We start from the raw sequence: 14,261 nt of genomic DNA on the forward strand, positions 1-14,261 counted from the left end.
TAGCAGCCATGGAGGTCTCTTGTAAGTCAAGTCCTTTATTCGGTGTGTAGCCCTTTTCAATCCAAACCCTTCCTTTACCTTTTGGACCACGCATAATAGAATTGGAAGAAACGTAGGGTCTCTAAATCATTGGACTATTACATGGTAATAGGTATCGATACTTGGCCTATAATAAATTATGACACAGACACATGAAAACAGCCTATACCCCATTTGTAAGAAGACAATATCTTGGCCCTACTCCTACCCCTTCAACCCCATCAGATTTTAATCATCGTCCATGGATCACATGGAATGTTCAATGTTGTGGTTATGTCAGCATCCATGAAGATAGATTTATATATTATGAGAATATATAGTTTCATGTATGGTGGGCAAAAGGGAATGATTCTATAATCTATTGAATCATGCTGATCACTAATATTGATCATGTTCAAAAGGCACTAAAGTTCTTCAGTATAAATGAATGCATATGGATGGAGTGATTCGCTTTTCTTTGAAAAGCATCAATCAAGTCCAGAATTTCTACCTCCCCCCCACTCTAACCTATCATGACAAGTTCATTGTATTTAGCTTGAAAAAACATAAAAATAATGTGTTTTTTCAAGTTAAATACAGTTTAAAATGCGATATATGTAGACAAATGGATACTAAATCATAATTAGGAGGGATAAAAAGTGATCGTTCCTATCACTTCGGATCATTTGCTAATAAAATGATAGTGACAATATGACTATCAATTTTCTTGACCTAATACTGCCACGAGTGCCTGAAATATTTCTTAGTTCATATATAGATAAGTACCAAAAATATATATATTTTGGACCTTAAAAAAAACTATACCTCAAATCTAAGGTTGGAGCGATTTTATATTAATCCTTCCAATCCTCCTTTTAGAGTATCCTACAAGGGGACATTGTGCTTCAATGTTTCTTGAGTTGAAGCTTGCTTGCTTGTTTACATCTACATTTAGAGGAGGGTTTGCCATTGTAGAAGCCAGGAAAGTATTCATGAGTAGCTCTGCCTCTGCTGTACGTAAAAAGGATGGCAGTGTGTTGGATTTTTATTGCACCAAATCACTATATGGTGGGACCTTAGCAAGTCTTTGACAAATTTGGGTCCATTGTGTTCCCAAGAGACTAGACTCAGAATTGCTAACAGGCCAGTATTGGTTTGCCACGTATGCTGATTGTAGTGTGTCAGCAGGTGATGCACTGTGCTTGATTCAGATGGAATTGCAGAATGAAGAACATAAAACTAGGGTTGCTGATTACCCATGCTTGTCAAAACTCAATTCAACCCCGCATGTTGATTGAAAAATCAGGTCGAAATCCGACCGAAAATCAACACGATGAAGCTTTCATCAGTCAAGACCCGACCGGTTAAAAAGTTAATTTAAAAAAAAAGAAAAAATGAATTTATTTAGAGTAGGAATTAACTAAAATTACTTAATATATATATATATATATATATACACCGACCCAACAACAAGTTCTTATTTATCCATGACTCGATAATTTAAGTTTTAAGAGTTAAATCCAGAATTAGATCAGACTAGCATTCCCTATTTTTTGAAGATTGATTACAAAATTTAATTTATTAATTTTTGTTTTAATGATTTAAAAATTAAAATATACTAGGGTGGGGATTTTTCCCCATGATTTACATGTAAAAAGAATATTAATATTAACTTTGATGTTTTTTTAAATTGATATTCTTTTGTCAATTAAATTAAATGTATTGCATGTAAAATAAATATTAATATTAATCTTAAATACAACATTATCAAACTTTTCTTACTAATTATCAATGTTTTTAACTGTTCACCCGTAATTTGCCTCTTAATTTCTTATGAACCTCAGGATTCTATGGTGGGCATGGGACAATCTAGTTTGCTCTTTGAGCCCAACCATAGCCCTAGCCTCTTAGGTACTTTGAGCTAGATTTGTTCGTCTGGGCTTTATGATATGTGGCACGTGTCATTAAGCCTATTTTGTAGACAACATGCGATGTATTCTCTTCTCCAAAAACAAATTGAAAATTTGATTTATTTTTAATCTAAGATAAAAATTGAAAATTATGACAATTAGTAATTTAATGATAGATTAAAATGGTTTGACAACACTTATACTTAATTTTGAACACAAAAATCTTTAGTATATAATGTCCTTCTATATTAACATATATTAAATTCCTGCTTTAATTGTGGTTTTTGTTTTTATATTCCTAATTTATTCACCAAGTCAGTCTAGTCATATTAAAAACAAATAGGGTTGATATAGCCAAAATTAAAGTATAGTAGCTAATTTAACTAACATACATCATTCGAATAACCACACAGAATTCATTCTATTTTAATACAAAAAAAAAATTATTTTGAGACTAAGAAATGCCTTGACAAAACCCAGAAAAAATCACCCTTTTATGAACTTCTTTTCTTATTGTTTCTTCCAATTTATTGGTCTATTAATCTCCAACGGATCAAACAATGGAAGGCAAAAGTAAAGGAAATTTCAAACAATAAATAAAAAATCATTGATAGCTCATCATCATGTTACTGGTACTCTTGCACTCAAAATCAATCAAATTAATTCGAGGAAGATAATATGCTTGTGGACGTTCCGAATTCTTTACAATTAGCAAAATCTTATACTTCATAGTTCTTTATCTGAAATCTTGTTTTGCTTCTTATCTAGAGTATAACAAAACTCATGCATGTATCCTTGTTTTCCCAAATGCTAGTAAATGAACATATCCATCCATGACCAGGCTGCTAAGCTAGTGGTGGCGGCCTAGCAGGGCACACACAAGGAGCTATGCTCAAGGGTTTGTGGCATGCATGCTGATTTAGCTTGGTCCGTCAATGGGCTGTTACCATGCCATGTATGTTTTTCATGTTATGTATGGACACAAATGGCAGCATCCCATGTCCAATATGGCTGCGTGATGAATGCCAAAATGGCAGAAAGTTAGGTGACCTCAATGATGACAAGAAGTGGCTGCCATTATTTACTGAAATAGCAGGGAGATCTGTTCCCCATTTCATCTATAAATCGAGGTGGTTATGAGAGCTGATGGACACTAAGAAATAGAGAGTAAGAGTGCTGTGAGTGTGAGAGAAGTTTGAGTTTAGTAGAGAGGTTTTTCTCCTCTTCGTTGTAATGTGTATTTTCACTATTTGTTAATGAAAAAGGGCATCTCGGACATGTACTTGGCGGAACCTCGAGTTTTAGACCTATCCAACACCAGCATTACATCGCTACCATCATATATTAGCAGTTTGAGTAATCCTCGGGGGCTATATTTGAATAATTTTCGAAAGCATGTAGTGCTTCACTCTGAAGTGGGATCTCTGGTGAAACTGGAGGACCGAAATGTCGAGGTCAAAAGTTTACCAGTTGAGATAAGAAATTTGAATTGTCTTATGAGTTTAGTATTTTTGAATGGTTTCACTGAATTGATAAAATTTCCTGTTGGGGTGATAACAGATCTCATCACATGGGAGCAACTGGTTATGGAGGTGAACTTGGAAAAGAAATGGTGGGTTCTATACTGGATGGGGTGGCTAGTCTGAGGAATTTTACTAAAACTCTTCCATTTCAATTGTTGAACACCTTGAAAGTTTCTCTCCTCAACTTGGCCTTGGAAAAAACAACGGTTCTTGAATTTTCGATGGCTTTTCTGAAGATTTTAAAATACTGGCAACCGGAGTTGAGCTATGGAGCTATGACATGCAATTGCGGTGATTCGAACCCTACCCCAATCCCTCCAATAATCACGGGGGTACTCCGTCGTTCCCAAGAGTTTTCTGTAGTCTCATAATGGCATCGAAAGGCTGTCTGAACTCGGCACGCAAAAAATGAAAGAGCTGAAAATCTGTGATGTCTCGTATTGTGATAAGATTGAGATTCTTGCAAATGGGGATGAGTTAGAAGATGAGATTTTACCTAATTTAGAGGATTTGAAGCTGCAGTATATTCCGAAATTGAGACATAGTGGAAGGACATGTTTCAGCAAGAAGCTTCTCAAATCTCAAGTCTTTGCAATTGTGAGAGAGTGATAAGAACCAGCCTGGAAAAGCTACGGCAGGAGGCAGCAGCAAAGAATAGGAAACAGCAGCAAAAAATCCGCAACAGCAGAATTTCCGGCAGTAGGTCGTGCTGGGGAGTCCTTGCGAGAGGAGGATTTTCAGCACCTATAAGAGGCATTTTGCAATCAGCAACTGGAGAGGATTAAAGGAGGAGTATTCTACAAGGAAAATGAGAAGTAAATTCCAGAAAAAAGAGGTCTAATATGTTGCAGAAACAGCCTTTAAGACAGCAACACTCGACCTGGCAGAGCTTTCTCAGATTTGAGGAGATCTAAGTTCTAATTTGATTAGATTAGACTAGTTTTTTTTAAATATAATAATCGATGATTTAATATTAATTGGTCAATACATAGAAGATCTTATAGCCAAAACTAATTAATAAGAGTTTACTTATTAGATCAAATAAAAATGCTTTCTAGACCTCTAAATAAGTCCATTCTTGTGTACTGATAGTTTTCATCAACTGTTTTAAGCCATAACAGTGAAGAACCAACTCAAATATTATATCTCAATCAATAATCTCTTCTTGAAATACCAATTTGTTTCTAGCAAACCAAATTCGCCACAGGATATCATAAGCTAACATGAAAATTACATTGCGCTGAAATTTTCCTTTAATAATGAATTCCCATTCAAACAACAATTTATCCCCTAGTTTGTATGCCCATACTATGTTTGTGCGAAAACTTGATTTTTTTATAGCATTATCATTAAACTTGAAAGTATAATTATTTTGAAAATTTTCTATGTCAAGATAATTTTTTTTATTAGCGAACAAAATTTTTTTAACTTGAATTATTGTCTCTATTAAAAAAAATATTTGATGATTGGTAAATCAAATTAACAAATAATTTCAAAATAGTATATTTATATTTTGTGTAATTAAAAGCTAAATTTTTTTATGAATGTTATAAATTCATGTTTAAAATTTATTTGATCAAAACGAAGTTGATTTTATCTCTATTTTTTTTTTGGTAAATCTGAATTGACTATTATAACCCATGACTTGAGCTTTGTTTGAGGTCGACTCTTATGTCAAGTTTAAAAATATGATAATAATTATTTTTATCTATATGTTGATTGGATCAACTTAAGTTGACCTTCTCACCTGTGATTTAGGCTTTGTTCCTGATTGATCCTTGAGTCGGGTTTTAAAACTATGATAATAACTATATATTTTTTATCTGTATGTTGAGCTGATAAACCTTGGTTAACCCTTCCGACCCGTGATCTAGGTCTTGTCGTAGATTGACTCCCGAGTTTAATCTTTTAAACTATGATAATAATTATTTTTATTCTTATATTAATCCTGGTTAATGATCAACCTGATCTATGACCCAAGTCTTATCTCAAGTTGGCCCCAAGTTGAATTTTAAAATTATTATAATAATTATTTTTATTTTTACATTAACTCGGGTTAACTTCATATGATCATCCTAACTCGTGACCTGAGCTTTATTATAAATCGACTTTTTTTAAAAATAATAATAATATACACATGGAAATATTCTTAGAAAAAGAAGAAGTAAGAATTGCACGCATAGAATGTGAGATTAATTATGTGAATGATGAGCCGCAAACAACTAGAGCTAGGGTTTTGGTACAAGTGCTAATAATCTCATCTCTAGAAGGAAGGTTTACTCCTAACAATAAGCCAGTGCTTAAATATCACAACCATCCGAAGGAATCGTCTTCCTTTTTCTTGTAAATGATCTGACGTCTGAAGTTGTGGGATGATTCGCCGTAATGCTGTTATTTTTAGAATAATTTTATGAATTATTGAATTTCAGAATAAATTAAACACATTTTCTCTGTAATCTAGTGCTTGAAAAATCGATTTTTTGATATGCCACGTTAAATACAATCCATGACACTGCAATTTTTCCAAAGGTTACAGAAAATCGGATGCGTCTGCGGTTCTTTAATACTAGGAACTAGGAAAAAAATAAAATGAACAGCGTAAATCGAGTTTGTGTACAGGCGAAACATTATCAATAGTCAATTAACATATGGAGAAACCATTAAGTTCATTCGGTGGCGTTGCGGCGGCGAATTTTCAGGTATCCGAACTTTCCTGCCCCTGGAGAAGAACCCTCAAACACGTATGGCTTAAAGCCTGTGGCAACGTGGTACCTCCGTTGAATCTGGAGATTAGATCAAGATCAAAGTTGTTAGAACATTTTCGATACAAGAGAAGTGTTCAGAGGTGTTATGAAAACTGAAAGAAAGCTATACTTCAAGAATTTGCTCATTGCTTCCCACAAAATTCTTTCCGATAACACAAACTGTGCCACCGCTTCCCCCTCCGGTGATCTTCGCTCCATACAGAGTCCCATTTTCAGATTTGGAAGCCTTGCTGTGCTGCATTTCTTGTACCAATTCTACCAGCCTGTCTGTCCCATCAGAGCCAAGTCCACATGCACCATAGCTGTAATGACACTGCAATAAATGATTGCATCATCAGATTAAGTGCTTATACAGCAAGTCCAATTTTGTGTTTTACAGCAATACCTGATACATAAGTTCCCCAAGAGCAGAAAGTTGTCCATCCGAAGTAGTAGCAGTTAATAATGCTTTGAAAGCCTACATATCAAGTAAAAGAAGTGTGATAGCTTGAAGGAAAAAAAAAATCATTAGTACTAAAAAGCGAAGAAAATCTATCCAAAAAATTGTTAAAGAGGATTATCTCAATAACCATGGAAAGGAAGCTAGTGCGAGGAAAACACTTCTCAGAACTTTTATCAGTGTATAGATTACTGAGATAATGCTCATAAGAATATAGATTACTGACCTCGACTCGGAAGTTCTCATAAACAGGATGCCTGGTTGGTGCTTTAACTGCATAAATATGTTTGGGATCTATTGTTGTGACTGAATCCTCATGATTAACATATTTCTTTATGAATTCTTCACCTGTAACAGTCTCTGGAAGCTTATCAACATACACACCTTCGTACCTGTAAAATGATACGAACGGTGATTATAGTTTGGAATTCTACATCATGTCCAAAGCAAAGATGATAGGGATCCAAGACGAGGAAAAAGAAGCGTAGAAAGCAGAACGTTTGTATTCATGTCCGTAAGTACTCAGGGCAGTGACATGGTACCTATGAGGTGGGAGATTGCATAAGTAATCTAATGAAGCCTCATTATCAAGCAGTTCGATGCCATCCTTGTCCATGTCGTCTTTTTTGTTTCCCTTCGACAATCCTGCAGCTGTAGACTTTATTATCTTTCGGCCCATGTAAGTTCCAATCCTCACAGATCCATAATCTGAACCACCAACACTGTAGAGAGGAAAAAAACTGCAATTATACTTTACTGCTACAACCACTTATCTGATCTTGGTGTCTCTAATCTGAATTTAGTCATACCTGTGTCTTAATCCTGAATCTATGCCCCAAAATCGTACATGGGAAGGAATATCAACTACTCCTAGTACCTCAGCAGGCTGCACAGAATACAGAGTTTATGTAACATAAACTATTACCTCAGAGATCACAAACCTAATTATAGCACTGGTTGTAACACTTACCTGGCATACCATCGCTAGAAGTTTGTTTGCTTCCCCACACGCAGAGGTCATTTGATCCATCACCCCACACGGGGCTCCAACAACATGATTCTCCACCTACAGGAATTGATTGATTAGATAAGCTATTGAATAGATGAGTTTCAAAGTTCATAAATATAAATCAAAAGAAATAAAACCAAATATATTTTCGGCGATATAACTTGCCTTTTGGCAAAGCAAAGCAAGATCTCGCGGGGGAATGTTTAAACCTGCACACATACAGACAAAGATTAGCACGGTGAGAAGTTTGCTCAATTAATTATTATATATTAACATTAACAATAGATTCTAAAGGAGAATCTCATGATCAAACAACAGAAATATTTGCAGGCATATAATGTTAAGAACTATAGTCACCATGAGCAGCAGCAATAGCAGACATGGTGGCAACCTCCAATGCTGCAGATGAAGAAACGCCTTTGCCTTCTGGGACTCCTGAAGAAACCTGAAAATCAACTGAAATGATCAACAACAATGAAGAAACAATAAAACAAGAAGCTCACATCCTGGATAATATTTCAGTTCATCAAATTGAATAGAAACTAACCAGTATGCTGATACTGTTCTCAAAACAAACACCCAACTCTGTCATTAGTACCACAATTGTCCCAGCAACATATGCTGCCCACCTGAAAAAGTTTCGAGAGTAACAACTAGAATGCAAATCACATAAAGATCACATATCAAAGTAGAGAATAACTACCCACTTTTGAGATGGATCTTTGGCAAAATACTTCCTTGCTGCCTCATAAGATATTGGCTTCTCATCATCTTTAAAATCAGATAGATCCATGTCAAATGTTGGTCCACGATTATTCAATTCTGAGCCCAATGACACCTGAAATGGCCCCAGAGTTTGAATTTGTTGGAGAAGAAAACTACTAATTTTTCACTTCAAATTAAATTGGTGCTTTTGAAATAAGTAGAGACCGCATTAGCTTGTGTATTCTTTTATTGAATCTATATTCCTCATTAAATACTATTCAATCTTCAGTTTCTTTAATTTTAATCTTCATATAAACTTCACTCAATTAACTCATACAGCCAGGATGACAAAGTTAACTTGTTTGTTGCTTACAATTTCTAGAATGGGTGCAAGTTTCTCGTGATCAGCATGATGTCTAGCCTGTGCATGTTTCCACAGCTTCTGTTTACTTGGATGATTCTTTTGTACAGCAACATGACAAGCTTCTCTGATAGGCATCTGCAGGAAAAGAAAAGGAAAAAAACTAAGCAAAATTGCTTGTAAACAAAGAACATCTATAACAATCATGCAGAGTCATGCATGAAAAAGATTGAGCAAGGCTGCAAGGTGACGCGGAGAAATAAATACTAACCTGCAAAACTAGACTTCCTGAATAGTCAGCAATACCACCCAAGACATCTAGTCTCCCTGGTGCTCTTGCTACAAATATTTCCTCCTGCGTAACCATGCATCATATTGAAAAATTTAACATCACAACATAAAATATCGTGGCTAAACAAGGGGGAGCAATTTCATCAGTATCAAGCCAATACATCACAGAGATCTGTCCACTCTAAGTCGGATTCGAGTTGTTCTAATCACATGAGGAACACAAACATACAAGTCTCATGACACCTGATGTTTCATGACTTTATATTTTCTTCTACATAAACAGAACAGAACTGCATAAGCATGTGCAGAACCAAAAAGATAAAAGTTATTCTAATTTTTGTTCCCTTTTCTGGCCTTTTCAGCAGAATTTGTTTAGCAAAACTCCTGGCGCAAAATAATTCTTTGAAGGTCAAATTAAGGTAAGATACTACAAGAGAAGTTTGATGACTAAGTCAATTTTGTCATCATAGAATATATATGATTTTCTGCCAAAAATTGATCAACGGAACACAAAGTAAGATCATAAGAAAGCGAGAATCACCTCCCAGTTGAACAATCCAGCAGCAGCCAAATCCTCCCGCACTTCATCGTCGGTATCCTTTTTTGAGTCATGTCCTGCACCTATGTCTGCCAAGCTCTTTAAGAACGCCATTGTATCGGGAAGACCTTGAGGGTCACCGTGAAGAATCTCAAAGTCTTCTACCTCTCTACTTAGAACAAAGAGAAAACAAAAAGGAAAGACAAATGAATATGAGATGAAAAGGAAGGAAACACGATCAATTTTCACAAACCAAGTAAGTTTAATGACAACAACCTCAAGAATTGGGAGCCTTCTGATGAACGACCTACAAGCTTGTTTTCTTCAAGATTGTACCAATCTGGAATACCTATAATTCTGTTGTTAACTCTTTGTAGTTGATATCCAAGCACAATCGCATCTCGCAATCTTCTTGCTCCACAAGGCTATAGATAAAGGAAACCAAGAGAATTTTAGTAGAAACGGGATTCGGAAAGCAATATAGAAATGCTCATGGTAGAAACATGCACCAGAACATGACATTCCCCCTGCAAAATTTATATCAGATATTGTGGCTTGTCTGCAAGCCGATGACATTTGAATTGTACTGACTGAATCAATAGGCAAATCAAATTCACCTTATCAGAAGCATGATTTTTTCCAAGAGCTGTATCCTGAAGTATGCGAGCAGCAACCTGAACAAAGCAACAGAACATGCATTTGTAGAAAACTTTTGAATTTTCCAATATCAACTTGATTCTTGGATTGTATAGAATCAACCTTTCTCTAGTTCTATTAAAACTTTTCAATAAATTACGGCGTAAAAGCTGAAAATTTAACATAAAAGCATACCTCACCGCCATTGACACCTCCATCATAGCATGGTTTCAATCTAATGGCACGCTCAAGGTAGGGTTGCCAGCATCCTGTCAGCAAATCTCTCCTAATCATCTCAACACCTCCATGATAATGCTGTTTCGACAAAAGATACAGAACACTTCACATGGTTGCCTTGAACACTTACTGTTAAATGCTGAATCTTAGGTAAGAGTAAAACAAAAACAAACACAATATAAGCAACTTTACCTCAAGCATGTTTCTCAAAAACAGCTCTTCATTAAAGTAATCTCTTCGTACAAACACAAACGGCAACTTGTATGCCATAGCTTCACTAAATGTGCCATATCCAATTTTCCCTGGAACAGAAAATGCACTGCGCTATCAAAATTTTGTTTTAAGCATTAAGCTCTATCAGCACAAAAGAACAGTCTCAGTCAAAGTACCAAGCATGCAGTCTGAAGCTGCTATCACATCTGGCGTATAAGCATCTTTCGGAAGCTTGATGAAATTCGGGGGATATTCTTCCTTGTCAGAACCCCCACATACCTATCTCAGAAAGATTACAAAAGTAATTTCATCAGAACAAAATGCATAGATCCAATCCAAAGTGAGTTCAATAACCATTACATATCCTGAGTAGAACTTACCACACACTTCCAACCAGGAGGTAGAAACTCCTCCTGTAACTTCCACCCAGCAGGCTACAATTGCCCGATGATGGCATATAAAGAGTCAGCATAGATCTTAATAACTAAACCTTCATAAAAAAATATCAGAAAAATATCCAGAAAAATTCTTTTGGCCTTTTTTGATAAGTAGTTTAGGAGAAAAGAATCAATTTCTGAGATCAACCAGGTAGTGTTCCAGAAAAAATTGTCGTTAGATAACAGAGAAAAATTTCAGCCAACGTAATGCAGATCAAATGCCCTGTACTAACAACATACCAGGGAAAACACAAGCAATGCTCACCTGTCCGCCAAAATTGAAAATTACTAGCTTCACATCCTCTTCAACTCCGAGCTCCTTCCTGACCTGCTCTACAGAGACATTACTTGCTTTCTGCACACTACATTTTAAATCAATAAAGTAATTGTATTCTTTACAATTTAGCGAAACACCTGACCTCTGCTCTGGATTTGTGCAGTCCCCTCACAACAAGGGGTATATCAAGAACATCACGAAAAGCAGGCACTGCAAAATGAAACAGCATATAACATCAGCTAACTAGAAAACCTACTGATAGAAATAAGAAAATAAAGTAGGTGCAGACAATAATGGAAATAAAGCATAATAGAGCCCTTTTCAAACTGATGCAAAACAACAACAAAAGCTGAAAGGGGAATAAAAGGATAGAAATATGATTTCACAAACGTACTTGGACAATATCCTGGTAGACGTATTAGAAATTCACAGTGAGAATAGTCCTCGGCAATCTGCAAAAAGTTTCATGGCCACAAATTGATTTAGCATGATGAATATCAGTGTTCATCATAATCACAGATGATTGCTACATGAATAGCGAGTCCGCTTGAAATTTTTTTGACCAATAATATAAATCAAAAGTTGTAAAGGCATTCAATCTAGAGATGAAAAGATTAAAGATACCTGCAGAACAATCGAGCGATGTTGTGATCCAGCATCCACCACATATTCTGCGTAGATGAAGTCCCAACTGCCAATGTTTTCAGAGAAGGGAGAATAAACTTAGTGATGTAACCTTACATTCAGGAGTGAGGACTGAAAAAAAAACATGATAGCAACATCAAGACTTCAAATATCAACAAATATGTAGAGTACGTAGAGCTGATCAGTAGAAATGGTCATGGTGAGTTATGCAGATATAAAAAATGCAGGCGTGGTGATAACCAACAGTCTGCCACTAAAATCAATTCTTTAGTTCGTATTATATCAATATCTCATTTTTTCTCCGAAGTTAATTAAACACAACTTATTCAAAGTTCCTTTATTCAGTAGAGAGAGTCCTGTTATCGATTACAATTTCTCCAAATCATCGACCTATTTCAAAGCCACTCAGGTAACCTCAACATGGACACTAACTAATGTGTACACTTGTTTCCATAAAAAACGAAACAGATTACCTGAAGTTGGTGCAACAAACAGAACGGATGCCGGCATCTGCAGCTGCTCGGCAGGCAACAGGAACAACATCTGAAACCTGTTATATGAAAGACTAATAAGAAAATGCTGCCTACAGCTGTAAACAGCATATGTATGTATGTATGTATAGCGGAAAAGATCAGGAGCGTTTAGGTACCACTAGGTCAGCTTTAATAGACTGCAACCACTTCACTTCTGTTGCTAAGATAGTCTCTCGAGGGATTACTGCTGTCTCAGAATACTGAGTTAAACAAAATAAGAAAACAAAGTCAGTCAACCAATCAACCTGGAATGAAAGATGAGTTAACCTGAAAGGCTATTCATTTAAATCTATGACTTTGAAACATTTTCTGGGCTTGCACCATACCTTTTCCAAGGAGGCAATACGATCAACTGTCAAGGCATCACATTGAACAGCTCCACAATCCAGCAGCTCCTGCCATTGCATATGTAGAGCAAAGGGTCACACCTCTTAAGTCTAGAAGGCCTCAACACGACTAAACTCAATTTTCCAGAACTACAAGATCATAAGGATGTTCAAGGCATAACAGCACATCAATTCAACAAAAAGTTACCTTTCGAAGGAACAGTCTCGGCGACTGTATTGCAGAAGTGTAAACAAAGTCTGGTGCAGCTGTAACCACATGAACAATATGTCCCTCTAGAATTAAATGACGAACCACCTGCAAATCACAACACATCAAATATTAAAATCTGCTCTTAAATATTGATATCAGAAAACTAATTACATAAGTAGACAGAATAATAATCTTTGAATTCTGTGAACTATAATCTGACATACAAATTGCATATTCGACCAAATATATATATCATTGCTTTGTAACACTGCAAAACATCAATAAATAACTAAAAAAATGTGAATTACAAAATTTAAAACCCTACTCGTGGAATCGTGATGTGATGTTACAAATTTCTTTAACCAATGCTGTTCATTCCAAAATATCCATCCTATCATTGACGGGTGGACTCGACCGAGGATGTATCTCATACGACTCGAACCACCAAACAGCTGGTATTATCCGGAAAACTCAAGCAGGATGAATAGCATTACTACAACATATAATCTAGAGATACCTTAACTACAAAATCACTTAATCAGAATGATATAAGCTGATCCACGATTAAATTCCGCTCCCGTAACATATATATTCAGGAGGGATCAATCAAAGGTTCTGGTTCAATGAGACTCAATGGAAGAGACACACGTGAAAAGAGAAGGTAACCTCCGGGCTCCACCTTAAACACTCTAAGATCCTTTCTCCAACCTCCTCCTAAGAGATTCTTCGATATCTTGCAGAGGAAGATGACTATTCATCTCCCTTGCACCTTCCGTGAATAGCCGGGACGTTGAGGAAGAACATTCAGGAAAGTTTTAGGGAAAAAACAACAAAGGGCATTGAGATATTTCCGAAAACAAAAAACGAGACAAAAGATCTAAGAAAAGAAATCAAGAATCTCACCGAAGATGAGCAAAACGAAGCAAATTATACATGTACCTCAACAACACGAGTGGCATGACCAAATCCATGACCAGTAACATAGTAAGCAAAAACCAAAGGCTGCTGCTGCTTTGACGATACTATTCCCTCCATTAGTGATCAGTTCCTTCTCCACTCCAAGAAAATATTTGACGTATAATTAACAATAATAAAAATGTATAATGAGATAAAGTGATCAAATCAAGGAGTTGGGATATTGTTTTTAAAATTCTTGGAAGTTTATTTAAATACGAAAGTGAGAGTGG

The 14,261-nt window shown here is 35.9% G+C and overlaps 1 protein-coding gene across 1 annotated transcript; it reads right to left on the reverse strand.

Annotated features, from left to right (window-relative positions):
* Window positions 1-5,909: 5,909 nt before the first annotated feature.
* LOC18107850 (L-arabinokinase) lies at window positions 5,910-14,124 on the reverse strand. The gene is made up of 29 exons (XM_052448922.1): window positions 14,014-14,124; window positions 13,072-13,179; window positions 12,864-12,932; window positions 12,654-12,737; window positions 12,478-12,554; window positions 11,984-12,050; window positions 11,754-11,811; window positions 11,497-11,569; window positions 11,348-11,405; window positions 11,026-11,079; window positions 10,822-10,924; window positions 10,625-10,734; window positions 10,391-10,510; window positions 10,177-10,233; window positions 9,836-9,984; window positions 9,563-9,728; window positions 9,002-9,085; window positions 8,743-8,868; window positions 8,372-8,502; window positions 8,212-8,293; window positions 8,022-8,109; window positions 7,830-7,873; window positions 7,626-7,721; window positions 7,465-7,541; window positions 7,198-7,377; window positions 6,882-7,047; window positions 6,602-6,673; window positions 6,326-6,529; window positions 5,910-6,234 (listed from the first exon to the last, which is right to left on the reverse strand). Exons 1-29 carry the CDS (start codon window positions 14,107-14,109, stop codon window positions 6,118-6,120), a joined length of 2,916 nt encoding a protein of 971 aa, XP_052304882.1. The 5' UTR covers window positions 14,110-14,124; the 3' UTR covers window positions 5,910-6,117.
* Window positions 14,125-14,261: the final 137 nt, after the last annotated feature.

The sequence above is a fragment of the Populus trichocarpa genome, chromosome 18 (genome assembly GCF_000002775.5).
Source record: "Populus trichocarpa isolate Nisqually-1 chromosome 18, P.trichocarpa_v4.1, whole genome shotgun sequence".
NCBI lineage: Eukaryota > Viridiplantae > Streptophyta > Magnoliopsida > Malpighiales > Salicaceae > Populus > Populus trichocarpa.